The following is a 16,113-nucleotide window of genomic DNA, read 5'->3' as shown; positions in this document are numbered from 1 at the left end:
TAAGATGCTTCCTACATTGGTTCCATATTCTGAGTGAGTGAAGCACAATTGGGTTGTTAGTATATTGATGATAACTTGCATTTATTGGGGCACAAAGCAAGGAATATAAGGATGAACTGCAGAATTCTATTTCTATTGCACACCAAGCCTGCATATGTTCATCTATTTGTGTCAATGTCCAGGTTTTAATATGTTGTATGTTTGCTGCCCAGTAGTAAAACTGAAAGTTAGGTAGTGCCATGCCACCTTCTACCTTTGGCCTCTTTGGATATGTGGATATTTTGAATTCCACATAAATGAGGTTATGGTTGAATCTAATTTCTTAAAGAACGATTTATTGATGTATATTGGAATATTTTGAAATAAAAAGAGAAGCTTAGGGAGGGTATTCATCTTAACAATGTTAATTCTTCCAGCTAAAGTGACATGAAGGGTTGACCATCTATTCAAGTCTTGCTTGATTTTTTCAATACAGACAGTGAAATTTTGTTGATAAAGAGATTTATGTCTACTTGTAACATTTATCCCTAGATATTTAAACTGATCTGCAATGATAAAAGAGAAGCTGTCCAATCTAATATTGTGTGCTTGAGAATTCACTGGAAAGAGCACACTTTTAGTCAAGTTAATTCTGAGACCAGAAATCTTTTGAAATTCTGCTAGCGCTGTTAGGACTGCAGGCACAGTATTTTGTGGGTCTGATATATACAGTACCATATCATCTGCATATAGAGAAATTTTCTGTTCAAGTCCTTCTCTGATAATCCCCTTTATCTCATAAGAATTTCAAAAGTGAACTGCCAGTGGCTCAATGGCAATTACAAAAAGTAGTGGTAACAAGGGGCATCCTTGTCTGGTACTACGTTCTAGTTTAAAGTAGTCTGAATTAATTTTGTTAATACAAACTGAAGCTTCTGGATTGGTATACAGTAGTTTGATCCATGCACAAATGTTTGGGTCAAACCCAAATTTCTCCAATGTAGTGAAAAGGTAGTTCCATTCAATCATATCAAATGCCTTTTCTGCATCCAAGGATAATAAAATCTCTGGCATGTTTGACTTTGCGGGTGAGTATATTACATTAAACAGGCATCAAAGACTGGACGCTAAATGTCGGCTTTTAATAAATCCAGTTTGATTTTGTGATATTACTAAAGGCAGCACTTTCTCCATCCTTCTAGCTAGGACATTGGACAGTATCTTAACATCATTATTCAGAAGTGAAATTGGTCTGTATGATGCACATTGTAAATGTCCTTATTTTGTTTAGGAAAGATGGTGATTAATGCTTGACGAAAAGTTTGAGGTAGAATTTTATTGTCTCTAACTTCTGTGAATGTTGCTAATATGAGGGAAGCTAGCTGAGTGGAGAATTTCTTATAAAATTTGGCAGGGTAGCAATTGGGGCATGCTGCTTTCCCACTCTGAAGTGACTTTATAGCATCTAGTAATTCTGGTAGCACCAGAGTTTATCCAATTCATCTGCATTAAGAGTATCTATTTGTGGTATCTCTAATGCATCCAGAAATGCATTAGATTGTGTCTTGTCTTCTTTAAACTCAGTAGAATATAAGGATTTATAGTAGTCTCTAAACGTGTGCTTTATATTTTTATAGTCAATGATTATGTCTCCGTTTGTGTTGGTAATTGCTGGGATTGCACTGTGAACTTCTCGCTTGTGGATTTGTTGAGCTAAAAGCTTATTAGCTTTCTCTCCATGTTCATAGTAATGATGTCTTGATTTAAAAATGAGTTGTTCAGTTTCTTTAGTTGTTAAGAGGTTGAGTTCTGAATTCAGAGCCTGCCTTTTCCTATGATAAGCCTCACTTGGACACCTGGCATGTTCTTGATCTATTCTAGTAATTTCGTTGGTTAGCTTTGATACCTGCTTGCTTTCCAGTTTATTTCTGTGGGAAAGACATGATATAATCTTTCCTCTTAAGAAGGCTTTCAGGGTTTCCCAGAGTATCCCTGCAGAGACCTCTGAGGATATATTTGACTCTAGAAAAAAACTGATTTGTTTTGATATAAATTCTGTAAAGTTCTCGTCTGCTAATAAAAGTGGGTTAAGATGCCATCAGCGAGATGAGTATGTGGGGAATATTGATTTTATCTCCAGGATCAGGGGGAAATAACAATAGCATCATACTTGCAGGATTAAATCGTAGGCAAGAAATGGTTATCTACAAAAAATTAATCAATTCTTGAGTAGCAATGATGCACTGGTGAGTAGAAGGAATATGTTCTTGAATTTGGGTTTAGAAATCTTCAGGGGTCTGATAAGTTGTGGGTCAGTTACAAACTGTGTAAGGGATGGCCGGCCTGTCATCCCGGCCAACACCCCCATGCCGCCAGATGGAGCTCTCCCTGTGGCATAGAGGTTCCCCGAATTCCAGGAGGGCCTCATGGACCTTGTAGTTTTTACAACCAGTCCTGCTGGATACCATGGGGACCTCCAGGAGACGCTGTAGGGAGGCTCATTGAATTCTACATGCCCTATAACCTGGAAGTACGTCATAGGCAAGGCGACAAGGGAAATCCCAGACGATGAGCTGAGCTGGGTGGAAGGGTGGCAACGCGTCTGGGAGTGGAAGATTGATTATTGTATTGATTTATATGAGTGTTGTGGAGAGGTGGGTGCTTTGTGCACATTATTATTATAATAAATTCAATATTTGGACTTTTATCTGGTGTCTGACGTCTGGTCTGAGGGTTCAAGGAGTCGACAGTGCCTCTATTATCACAACTGTTTAATTGTCTTTGCAGTGTTAGATGTCATCGACCCTGTGGCAAATAGATGTTTTATTTCCCTTGGAGCACTGCAAAAAATATTACTCAGTGCATCAATACTAAAAGACATAAGGGATGCCAAAAAGGGTAAGTGTGCAAGGTAGGCCAGAACTTGAAGAGGCCACAATTTGTGCAAGCATAAAGCTGGTCACATATCATTCAGTGGCTTAAATAAAATACAGTCTGAGTGGCTATATGGAGGTTTCTAATTTAATTGAGCTATCCTATGAGAAAGCAGTGACAAAGTGGTTGTAGGTCACATTGTAACATACTAATACACATCCAGCAAGTGCTTAAGGGGTTGTTTAAAGTACACAAGTTATAAAGTAAACTTAAAAACTTATTTGTTTGGTTTTGTTCCGTAGAGTTGTCATGTGTTTCAGCAGTGTAGATGCATTTATATATAGCATTGTAAAACTGTGATATCCCCATTCTCAGTTTCCCCTAGCTTTCCTAAAGGGGCCACCCCTAATTCTTTAAGAGAAAATCCGTCACTCTATATCTAATACAACATGATTAATGACTTTTTTCTTCACATTCTTTATGCTCCAATAGCACTTCTTCACTACCCTCAGTTCTCCAGAGAAGAGTAGACTTGAGGGTGATGGTGCACATACAATCAGCTGTGGACAAGTTATCTCAGGAATAATGATAAAAAGATTAAAAGGGACACTAGCACAGTTTAAAAGTATCAACTCCTAGCCTAGCTCAAGTGTCTCAGACAGCACAATGTAGTTTAAAAGACGACAAATAGCTAGAAATGAATTTCAGACACCCTCATTTGTGGTTTACCGCAAACTGAGCTATCAACTTTAACAAATCTGACTTTAACTTCCTGTCTGCCATTCGCAGTTTATATGTTAAAGGCGGGCATGGGAAAGGAAAACGTCTTGGTAACCTCAGCAACAAGCTTCTGTCCATGAATTTTTCTAATCTCTGCAAGTGAAAAATGGTGCAAGTTACACATATGAAAATAAATAAACAAAAACTTGCCGTAAATGAACGGAATTTCTGCTTCCTATTGAAGCGTTCTGCTTGAGTTGTCTCACACAGGAATGTATGAAAACAGAAAACGAATACCTCAACAGTTCACTGGCATTGGTCTCTTCTGCCTGATAAATCAATCATAATTTCATATAACAGATTTCATTTTGGGAAGCACTGAAAAGCATTTTAATGTTAGACATAAAGGTTTAAGGGGACTGTCTTGTGCATCAATAAGAGCATTATAAATATTTTTTTAATGAATGTTAAATTACTAGTTAATAAGAGCAGTTTGTTAATGCAGTGGTTCACACTGATACTTCACAACTAGGCCTGATTTTGAATCCTACTCCCAGATGTCTCACTGCAGACTGCACTGGTTTTCCTTCATATATCCCCAAGGGCATAAAGATGACACTCATTGGCAATTCCATGGCCCCTGCAATGGACCGTCACTCTGTTCTGGACTGTTTCTTGCCTAGGGCAGTCAGTATAAGCACTATCTATACATGTCCGTACGTGGATCCCAAAAAAGGGCCAAGCTCAAATCTAAAGGGCAGGAGAGGAGGCCCTTATGTAAATTAACCCAGACGAGTCTTGAAAGTCAAACATAGGTGTACTAGTGAGGTTTTGGCCTTCCTGAAAGGTCAGTTTTTACATTGACTTAGTTTGGCTGACACCATTATGGAAGACTACAATTGAGAACGAGCTATAATTAGTTTCTTTTTTTTCTTAGATTGGGAGTACAGGCAGGTGAAGTGACTTATTCATGGTCACACAGTGTCAGTAGTGGGATTAGAATCCACAGTCTCAGTGTCTGAAGTTGAAAGCCTTAACTGGTACACCACAATGCTAAAATAATATTTTTACAGGAGACTCACTTATTAAGCAAGGATCAGTCTTGGCTGCACAGACACTGGACTGGACAAATGTTCCATTCCAGCTTTACACAGAAAACTAGATGTGTGGGAATTTTTATACATAGAACAGTCTCATTTGTAGTATCTGATCCTGAAAGGAGATATGTGATTGTCATAGGTAATTTATTTAACTGTAAAGTGATTTTTGATAAATATTTATGCACCCAATGTCGATGATAGGGAATTCATGCAAAATGTATTTTCATCCGTTCCCAATGTGAACACTCATAAAATTATAATGACTGGGGTCTTTAATCGTTCTTTAAATTGTTCTAGATAGGTCCCCATCCAAAACCGCAAAGACAATTGCACAGTTTGTAACTGATCACAACTTATCAGACCCCTGGAGATTTCTAAACCCAAACTCAATAGCATATTCCTTCTACTCACCAGTATATCATTGCTACTCAAGAATTGATTATTTCTTTGTAAATAACAATTTCTTGCCTACGATTAAAAAAAAATGTATAAGCAAAATATGGAATTATTAAAAAATGCTAACCCCTCTACAACACAAGTGAAAATGAGAAGCACATTTGTGTTTTAACAGACAAACATACAAAGGATATGTGACTCATAAATAAAATTCCCCAAATAAATTCTTCAAAATTCCCAACTGTGAAACTCTTAAATGTGAAGAAACAAAAAACAAACCTGTTGAGGCTGAATACTTTTATGTGGTTTTGAGTTTCTTGATGTTGGTCATATAGCACAAAGCGGTTATGACTTTTTTGTTTTCTTTGTCAGTGACAGACTGGCAGCTCGTCTAGGGTTGTTTCCTACCTTGTGTCCAGTGCTGTAGAAAATGACTCCAGCCCATCTGCAGCTCTGATTTAAATTAAGCAAGTTTGAGATTCTATTGAGCCATATTAAAAAGAAGACTAATAAAAAAAGCTGCAAATAATAAAGCATTACAACTGTGGTGAAATCCCAACATATCCAATAACCTCTCAATAACCAATCCAAACTACCAAAGAAATTCCATCAAAGTTGAAGCTGCTGCCCACCCTTACCAATGTCCTGGAGTTTCTATCAATGCCAATGCCCTGGAGTTTCTATCAATATGGAAACATTTCTTCATTTAATCATTTACATACTTAACCCTATTAATTTAGCACTTCACATTTTACTTTTCAAATACTGACTGCTTTCTCTATAATATGTAGTGTAACGGGCAAAGGGGATCCAAAGAAAAGGTGTAGTGTCAACCAGGCCACCCCATTTACTGTTTGTTTACTGCTTGTCCAAATCACCGAAGAAATATGAGTGTGCAATGCCGCAACAAATATAAAAGCCATCAAAATCTGATGCAATCTGTACTGCTTTCTTATCTTCCATCTAGTGGTGACACCTGGAAAAGCAAATTCTTTTTAGGATAGCAAGTGTGGGGAACACCCCGGACACAGACAGGTAGACATCATTTTGTACCAAACACATGTTTATTTATAAGTTCTATTTACAAAGTTCAAGTGCACCACAACCCACAGACTCCCCAAAGTCCAGGCCAACCACTATGCCTCACTCTTCAGGCCGCCTCTGTTTCTCCTCCTGAGACCTTGTCCAACTGCTCTCCCGACTCCAGCCTCCTTGTGAAGGGAGCCGGCCCCTTTTATTAGCACCCAAATGTGCTCCAGGTGTGTTCCGGCAATCTCCCACTAACACGCCCCAGTGTGGCGGAAGTGCCGGCTGCGTACCCGGAAGCAGTCCGGGTGTCCCCACTCGTCTTCTGCCCAGCACTTCTGGGTGTGGCGGAAGTACTGGGGTCCAGGAACCTTCAGGCATGGGGGCACCCCCTGGCGGTGAGCATGGGTCCCTACAGGGCTGAGCTTCCAAGCTCTGTACCCGTGGTCCCCAAAGCAACCAGGACGGTCACCCCCTCGTGGTCTGGAGGAGACATGAGCCCTCCTCCTGTCTTCCTGGGCGTCCCGGCTGGGTGCCAGCCCCAGCCGTGTGCCACACAAGTCATAAACAAACCCTGAAAAGCAGCTAAATCCTTTTGAGCCATGCATACTGACATAGTGCTTCACTACATTATTATTATTGTTATTAATACTGCTCTACATTATTATTATTATTTCCATTTTTAAATTAGGTTGACTTTGCATAGCATGAAACACTTTTGATTTGCGCACTGGGAAGTGAGTATTGCAGCATTCAATTGAAAAGGTTACTTAAAACACACTTTGTCACAAAAAGTGGATTATCAGGATTTGTGGCAGATGGCTGGGGCTTTTGCCCAGCCAGGACGCCTTGAGGGTGGAAGCACCAGGAGAGAGACAATACCTTCTCCGGGACACAAGAGGGTAGCCCCCCTGATTTGCATTGGGGCCACGGGATTGGAGCTTGGAAACTCAACTCTGCCGGAGCCTGTGGCCACCGCCAGGGGGTGCCTGGACAATGCCGGAGCCCTGGATAGCAGCACTTCCGCCACACTCAGAAATGATGGCAGATGAAGATCCAGGGAAACCTGGAGTACTTCCGGCTACCCATGCAGCACTTCTGCCACACCTGGAAGTTCTGCCGGAAGCTAATTGGAGGGCACCTGGAGCACATCCGGATGCAGTATAAAGGACGTCACCTTTTTTCATTCGAGGAGCCTGAGTTGGGAAGAGGATGACAAAGCTTGCGAGAAGAGAAGTGGAGGAGGTAGAGAAAAGAGAAGAATAGAGAAAGACAAGAGAAAGAAAGGACTGAGCAATTGTGTGATGTGTAAAGGCAAGAAGAAGTAAATAAAAGTGTGTTGCTTTTGCACTTATGTGGTCTGTCTATCTGTACCGGGACTTAACTTCCACAGCACATACAAACTGAAGTAATAAAAAAGAAAGCAAAATCTGACATACTTTGTGTTGCCTGTAATGCACATGTAAAGCCTTGACAAAACAATTGCTTAAACATATCAAACACATTTATTATGTTTTTTTTTATTTAAGCGGCTTTTTGATCCTAAGTGATCAGTGCGTTCTAATGGGCCAAGGCCTGATCCCGCAATTGCACAGACCAATTTAAATCACTCCCAGCATCAGCAAATCACAAATTAGTTTGAATCAATGCCACAGCTGGCCAATCACAGAGCACTTCAACTATTTTATGCAAATGAGGGCCTTTAGTGAATTTTTAGACACATTTCTTTCTTCTGACTTTTTGTTTTTTTATTTCCTCTTCCTTCAACCACCTTTGCTGGCTTTCCAGTCTACTTGCTGTTTTTTCAACGATGAGTACAACCAACCTAAAAAACTCTCATTCGCGAGAAGTGATTTTCTACGAGTTCACCCCAGCAGTCGGGCCACATCTAAGCAATGTTGCCTCTTTAAGCAATGTAATGTAGTTCAGGAACTAGTCAGACAGTTACAGATCATCGTACATAACTCCCAATGCCGACCAATCATGTAATTTTAAAAAGTAGCCAACCAACCACAGATCAGTTTGATTCTCTTATGCAAATAAGGTGTTACTTTTATTTAAGACTAGCAAAATACCCGCGCTTCGCAGCGGAGAAGTAGTGTGTTAAAGAGGTTATGTAAACATATATATACATAAACATAGTGTATATACATAAATATATACATATACACATCCACACATATATACATATATCAACATATATATACACATACATATATATATATATACACACACATGCAGACACATATACATATATATACATATACATATTTGTATATCTACATATATATAAACATATATACATATTTGTATATCTACATACATACACATATATATACATATACATATTTGTATATCTACATATAAATAAACATATATACATATACATATTTGTATATCTACATATAAATAAACATATATACATATATATACATATTTGTATATCTACATATACATAAACATATATACATATATATACATATTTGTATATCTACATATATATACACATATATACATATATATACATATTTGTATATCTACATATATATACACATATATACATATATATACATATACATATTTGTATATCTACATATATATATATAAACATATATACATATATATACATATTTGTATATCTACATACATACACATATATCTATCTATCTCTCTCTCATATATATATATATATATATAGCTGATTAGCCAGTGGATTCGCTCACTGAGTGCAAGAGAAAAAAATAAAATGTATGTATAAAATAAGTTAAATTGCCAAATTTATTTTTCCACAAATAAAGAGCACTTACAATAACATAGAAATCAATATAAACAACATTAACATCATTATCATATGAGAATATGAAGTAATATATAAGAAGCACATTGCATATAAATATAAATTATTAAACATTAAAATGTTCTTCTATAAAACAGTACCGTGGCTATTAGTTTGTCTGTCCAGGATTTTAAATGAGCTGTAGCTCGCAAACCGTTTCACCTATTGACTTGAAATTTGGTACACAGATACTACGTCACGTCTACTATTCGCTTTCCCACACATATGAACACATATATATATATATATATATTATATATATATATATATATATATATATATATATATATATATATATATACACACACACATACATATACACACAGATACACATATATACATATACATACATAGTGCGTGGCAACACGGGCTGTGATTGTTACATGGGAGGGAGAGGATAAATCACAGCTTCCCTCTTTGTAATCGGGCTTGTGATTGCTGCTTTGACGGATGTCCAGATCCCACAGTATTTCCCCTTAGGAGAGGCGTTAGGCAAGTGTAATTGAATAGCGGTGGTGCAAGTTATTACTCTTTTTATCTTTATTTTATTTTATTGTAGAATCAAGTCACAGCTGCGCGCACCAGTGCGTGCGTGGCGGATGCGTACGGCTGACGTTTTCATTGTCTACCACCTTCGCTAATCATTCTTGAGGCAGATTGAAGACTTAAGTGCCAGCTTAAACTGAAAAATTAAAGAAAAACATACTAAGTTTTAAAAGAAATCAGTTTTAACGGGAAAAGATGCCGACGAAAGAAGAGAAGCAGCGGGACGCTAGGGTCAAGAGCTGCTCATTAAGCAGCAAGCGCATCAACCTCTGAGCAAACGAATGGTAAACATACAGAGAAAGAGGATAAATACTATGAATGGTCATGTCAAGTGTATTCACTCCACGTTATCGTGGAGTGCGCTGTTACTGGTATTTTGATAAAAGAATCTGAATAACATATAAGAATCGTATAAATTATTAAACAGTAAAACATTAACATTTAAGAAGTAAAGATACATTGAGTACTACTGTAGTGCTTTCGGGTATAGTACATTTTTTGTTTGCCTATTACATGCATAAATGTATAAATTTTTTGGTGTACCTACCCAAGAACACGCGACATGACCCAGCAGTTAAAAATGTATCGCTCCAGCAATTTTAACTCTGTTACAAAGTCATCTAATATGGTATTGCAAACGGCAGCGGGAGCGTTTCTATAAACTCAATTTAAACTTACTGTTTACACTGTGCTTTGAAGATGCATAGTATGCGACACGTGTTTCGCCGTAATTGTGGGCTCATCAGGAGTACACAGTCACTGCACTCCCTTACGGGAATCGATCCTCGGACGTAGAGGTGAAGCCCCTAACGTTGTGCCACGGCGTGGGGTTCGTTCATTTGACAGCATGTAGATCGGGGTAATTACATTGCAGGCATTCGTAGTCTGATTCACAATCTGATTGTATGGGTGGTTACCTACCAGGTAACGCTTGTGGTTGGTGAGCAAGTCGGCTAACTTCTGCCACGGTGCCCTCTTTCAGTTGCGAGAAGCAGATCATACAATGGTTGAAATAGTTTCATATATATAGCAAAATCACCGCGCTTCGCAGGGGCGAATATGGTATTGCAAACGGCAGCGTTTCTATAAACTTAAAGTTACGGTTTATACCGTGCCTTGTTTCATATTCTTTTCCTACCTTATCAATTGTGTAATGTGTTTTTTTGAACAGGTTTGATTAATGCAAGTGATCACTCCTGCTGCGTTCAGTCACTTCACGTGAGCCACTCTCTTGTGTGATGTTGCGATGTCCACGGGTTTATTTAATGTTAGCTAAGACCCGGCAGTTAAAAGTTTGTCACTACAGCAATTTTAACTCTGTTACAAAGTGATGCAAACGGTCGTTTATACCTCGCGTCTTCTCATTAAACTTGTATCTCGCGAATATGGCATTGCAAACGGCAGCGGGAGCGTTTCTATAAAGTTAAGGTTACGGTTTACACCGTGCTTTTTTATACCTCGTGTCTTCTCATTAAACTTTTATGTCGCGAATATGTTATTGCAATCCGCAGCGGGAGCGTTTCTATAAACTTAATTTAAACTTACGTTTTACACCGTGCTTTGTTTCCCTTATGAACATGCTTGTATGCTTAACTCGCTCCGTTCTCAATTGTTTAATTAATTTTTTGCTCTTCGCTGTTTGCGGCTCTTCCTCCATTTCCCCCTACTTCGTTCTTTTATCTCGCGAATATGTTATTGCAATCCTTAACGGGAGCATTTCAATAAACTGATTGAAAATAGTTTTGCATTTACCTTTTTAGTAAAAGGCGAGCTTTTAAGCCTGAGAAATCACCCCGTAAATGCACACGTTTAATTGCACGTGTTAATATGTATGCTTACACAGTATTAAAAGACAGTCAAAAATTAACGTCATTACCTTCGTTCCCGCGTGTGACTCGTGCTGTAAATGTCTTCCTTGTTTTTAGTTCACGTGATTACGTAGGAGGCGTGATGACGCGATACGTGACTCCGCCTCCTCCATTACAGTGTATGGACAAAAAATATGTTCCAGTTATGACCATTACGCTTTGAATTTCGAAATGAAACCTGCCTAACTTTTGTAAGTAAGCTGTAAGGAATGAGCCTGCCAAATTTCAGCCTTCCACCTACACGGGAAGTTGGAGAATTAGTGATGAGTGAGTCAGTCAGTCAGTCAGTGAGAGCTTTGCCTTTTATTATTATAGAAGGCGTGATGACGCGATACGTGACTCCGCCTCCTCCATTACAGTGTATGGACAAAAAATATGTTCCAGTTATGACCATTACGCTTTGAATTTCGAAATTAAACCTGCCTAACTTTTGTAAGTAAGCTGTAAGGAATGAGCCTGCCAAATTTCAGCCTTCCACCTACACGGGAAGTTGGAGAATTAGTGATGAGTGAGTCAGTCAGTCAGTGAGTCAGTCAGTCAGTCAGTCAGTCAGTCAGTCAGTCAGTCAGTCAGTCAGTGAGGGCTTTGCCTTTTATTATTATAGATCCATTTCTTTCTCCTGTAATTCTTTTTTTCTTCTTTCAACCACTTTTGCTGTCTTTCCAGCTCATTTTACTGCTTTTTTCCCCTATGAGTGCAACCAACCTGGAAAAGTCCCATTCACAAGAAGTGATTTTCTACAAGTTACTCCAAATTCCCCCCTGCCCCATAACCCACCCCCAATTCCCAAACCCCACCGCAGTCAGGCAAAATCTGACCAACGTTGCCTCTTGGTGTTTACCGGGTTACAATTTTTAATGTGGTCTTATTCCTGTCAGTTTGATACTTCAGAGAAAAGAAATCCTATCACACAATTACTTATGAGTGCTGCTTAACTGCAAGTGACTCTTTAGTATTCTACATAGGATCCAATACACATAAATATGTATCACTGAGGCCTACAACGTCAAACTTCTCAGTACTCCACATAGGGATTCACTGTGTCTGACAGTAACAACGTAAGGGTGTTCAGAGAGAATGGGAATACAAACTTATACTTAAATTCAACTCTACAAAATTGTCTAAATAGAGACAAGAGTTTTATGACCAGATATGTGGACTGACAGACTGATTGACCAGCTGACTACATCAGAGGCCAAAATACTGATATTTACTGCACGTGACTAATGAATACATAGTATTTTATTTGTTCCAAAGATATGCATTAAAAAAGAAGTGTTATGATATGACAATCAAGTGTAAGTTTCAGTGAAACAAAATTAAGAAACTTAAAATATATATTACAGAAACAAATAAAGTTTAAAATCACTAACCTTTTTAAAACCTACATCCCCACCAAGAACAAAGAGTTAATACAGGAGCCAAACAGACTTATTGATGAAAAACATTAATGTTTTTGGTGAAATCTAAAGAAACTCAACCCAGTTCTACATAAAGAAAATACATTTTTTCTAGCTTTAGATAATATAAGATACTGTTTTCCCATATGGAGGGAGCATTAAATTTCTTACAATTGAACAGAATGTAATACAGGAAATAATAGATAGTTTATCATAAGATAGTCTAAACTCATTTGAAATATCTCTAAACACTGTGGCTAATGAACACAATTTAACAAATCAGCTATACTGATTTTTTTGAAGTGTTATATGATATAAAACTAAATTCATTTGCACATTAATATTGCATTACTTTAAAAATACAATTAAGAAACATAAGGTAAGAGTACAAATTGACAATGTAGATCAAAACAACTGTGTTATAATATATTTAGGAAAAAGGGTTAACAATAAAACCTAATGCTGTGTCATTTTTCAGTCAGATTCTTTTGAGACTTTCATAACAAATTATATTTTTAAGAAGTGTTTGAACACTGTTTATGAAATTTATGGGTATCCAAAATAGAATATTAATGTATCGAAATAAAACCAAACCTGCTAGTATCTAAAACAATAAATTAGGAATTGCACCTCTATGTATGTCAGTTCAACTTTCAGTTAAAAATTTCAAGGTTTGTATTATCACAAAGTGTCTTCATCTGCTCCAATTCATTTGTGGAATCTAGAAAAGGGAAGAATATAAAGTATGAGTCAATGACAACAGGACTTCTAATACAAACTATAAAGGCTTGGCTACATTACTGATTATATGTAATTATTGGATCCTTTCCTTAGTTTAAAACACAATTTTGCATGTGTTGCCTATTTTGAAAAATGGGATCAGTTGTGTATTTATTTCTGATAGTCGCTCTTCTAACAGCATTGGGATGAATAGTCTAACATGGCTGATCCTCACATTAAGCAGACCAGGCAGAATACCCTGGCTTGATCACAATTTATGTGGGATTTAAATGTTCTGCACATGTTTGCATATTTTTTTCCTAGTGTTACTTCAACATCCAAAAAGTTGCATGTTCTGATAAATGGTGACTGTAAATTGCTCTAGTGTAAGTCCATCCATCCATTATCCAACCTGCTATATCCTAACTACAGGGTCACGGGGGTCTGCTGAAGCCAATCCCAGCCCACTGCAGTGTAGTGTAAGTCTGTTTTTAAAATTAGGGTTAGGCTTAGGGTTAAGTTAGTGTTTGTAGAAATGGTTAGGGGTTAGGGGTAGGGTTTCCTTTTTATTAAATGATTCTACATACATACAGCAAACATATTCAAAAAATAATCATTATGTAATACCTGGTAAATGCAATCCCTCTGGAAAATGTGTCAGTGCCAGCATCATGGATGCTTCCATTTTATCTTCTAGAGTTTTTATGACATCAGTCTTAAGAGATTAAATAATAATTATAAATAAAAAAAATTGGTAAGTATTTAACTACTATAATTACCAATACACTAAACATTTTTACTAATATAATTAATGTAAAAGTTATTTTTTTTGCTCACAGACACTCTAATTTCTATGTATTATTTCTAACAAAGTTCCATTAAAGGCACAGAGAGGTCAGTACTGGAATGAATGAAAGACAGCACTGCTATAATGACACCCATTATATTCAATCTTTTATGACTTTTTATTATATGTAGATAATAATTAGTAAATTTGTCACATGTAAGAACAGTAGAAAGACCTAGTGGGACTTGGCAGTGTTTTGGCCGTGAAATACCAGTATCCATGATAATTAAAACCTTTCAGAGTAGGAAAATAGTCCTCAAAAATTTCAGAGTGATGCAAATTTGGTCCTACTCTTAGCAGAGGAGTAAAGCATTTTATCAGTTTTCCTAAGTTAGGAAACCACTTCTGACTTAGTCAGGAGCTTGTGAGCTGAGTTACCTCACTAGGAGCTGCCAGAAGATGGTGGTTAATCAGAGATTGGAATGCACATCTTGGGAAAAGCTGAATGTTTTGGAATGCGGGACAATGAATGATGAACTCATAAAAAGATATCGATTAGACGAGAATGATTAATATTAACAAATCTTGTATGGAACATGATCAGTCCATCTACGTGAAAAAGCCGTGTGCTATCAGCAAAAATGAACGTGTTGGTAACATTACATGTAAAATGCCCCTTAGCAATAGCAATGATTTGTGTATGTTCCAACAAATCATTTCTCAAATTATACACCAAAATTTGAACACCTTTACAATGTGTGAGGTAATACGCAGATTTAGACACTTTCCCTGCCACCACACAATGTATGGTAATGTAACGTCAAGCTGCATTGATGAAATTCGGCAAGCACAAAAAGATCATTTCCTCAAGTGAGCATACATATGGTAATCAAAGGCAATATCACAGTATCAAAACACAGGTGGTCATTGGTGCAAACTGTATTGTAGAAGCCAGCATATTGACCTGAAGATAAGCAAGGTTGGATGGGTGATTGACAGCTAAATGTCACTCAGGTATGCTGAGCTCTGTATTCCACAGACTTTCGCATTACATTTTACAAGCTTAGTAAGGTTCAAGAAGGCAGGTGGAGAATTTTAAAGGTATTAGATAAATACAGCTTGAAAGAAGATAAGGAAGGATACCGGAGAGAGGCATGACACTGCACAGTGGGAGATGAATGGGACACTGAAAGTGTGAACATGATTTCAGAAACAGTCCTCTAGCTAGTATAACTGTTACTTTATGAGTTGTTTAACATTGCCATAATGGTGGGAAGATGAATCATCTGATAGTACAGCTGTGGATCATCCATTCATCCATCTACGTTGTAGTTTCTAAACTTGCTTAATCCTGAGCAGGGTCGCAAGGAAACTGGAACCTAGGATGGAAGGCAGGAACAATCTCTAGATTATTCATTGTTAACTAAACATGTCTGATTTTGGGCTTTACTCTCATTCAGTGTGTGTGTCTTCGTCTTTCTATCTTGGTACTTATTACAATATTATTCTTTTATGTTGTTATGCAGTGGCAACAATTGCATGCAGCTTAGAGCAATATCCTACCTTGTTAATTTTAATACACTTGATAAATACCATCCCAAGTAATTCTCAGAATAACTCGTAGGAACTGCACTAAAATCCTATAAGAATTCCCTAGGATGATTCTAAGATAGAAATAGGGGATATGCAGGACTGTAGTAACTACAGGGGGATAGAAATTGATGAGCCACAGCATGAAATTATGGGAAAGAGTAGTGGAAGCTAGGTTAAGAAGTGAGGTGATGATTAGTGAGCAGCAGTATAGTTTCATGCCAAGAAAGAGCACCACAGATGTGATGTTTGCTCTGAGGATGTTGATGGA

General features: G+C 37.6%; 2 protein-coding genes across 2 annotated transcripts in view; both read right to left on the bottom strand.

Moving 5' to 3' along the window:
• The window catches only part of LOC114642148 (nuclear GTPase SLIP-GC-like), a 525,435-nt gene that overhangs the window by 298,731 nt on the left and 210,591 nt on the right, over window positions 1-16,113 (bottom strand). The window lies entirely within an intron of this gene.
• LOC114664510 (nuclear GTPase SLIP-GC-like) overlaps window positions 12,198-16,113 on the bottom strand; it is a 57,672-nt gene continuing 53,756 nt past the window's right edge. The window contains exons 17-18 of the mRNA XM_051918821.1: window positions 14,093-14,180; window positions 12,198-13,466 (exon numbers count right to left, since the gene is read on the bottom strand). Coding sequence (XP_051774781.1) covers window positions 13,399-13,466; window positions 14,093-14,180 — 156 coding nt within the window. The 3' untranslated portion in view covers window positions 12,198-13,398. The remainder of the gene's footprint in view (window positions 13,467-14,092; window positions 14,181-16,113) is intronic.

Source organism: Erpetoichthys calabaricus, chromosome 14, assembly GCF_900747795.2.
Source record: "Erpetoichthys calabaricus chromosome 14, fErpCal1.3, whole genome shotgun sequence".
Lineage (NCBI taxonomy): Eukaryota > Metazoa > Chordata > Cladistia > Polypteriformes > Polypteridae > Erpetoichthys > Erpetoichthys calabaricus.
Note: the sequence above shows the minus strand (reverse complement) of the source record. Positions and strands in the feature narration are given on the sequence as shown.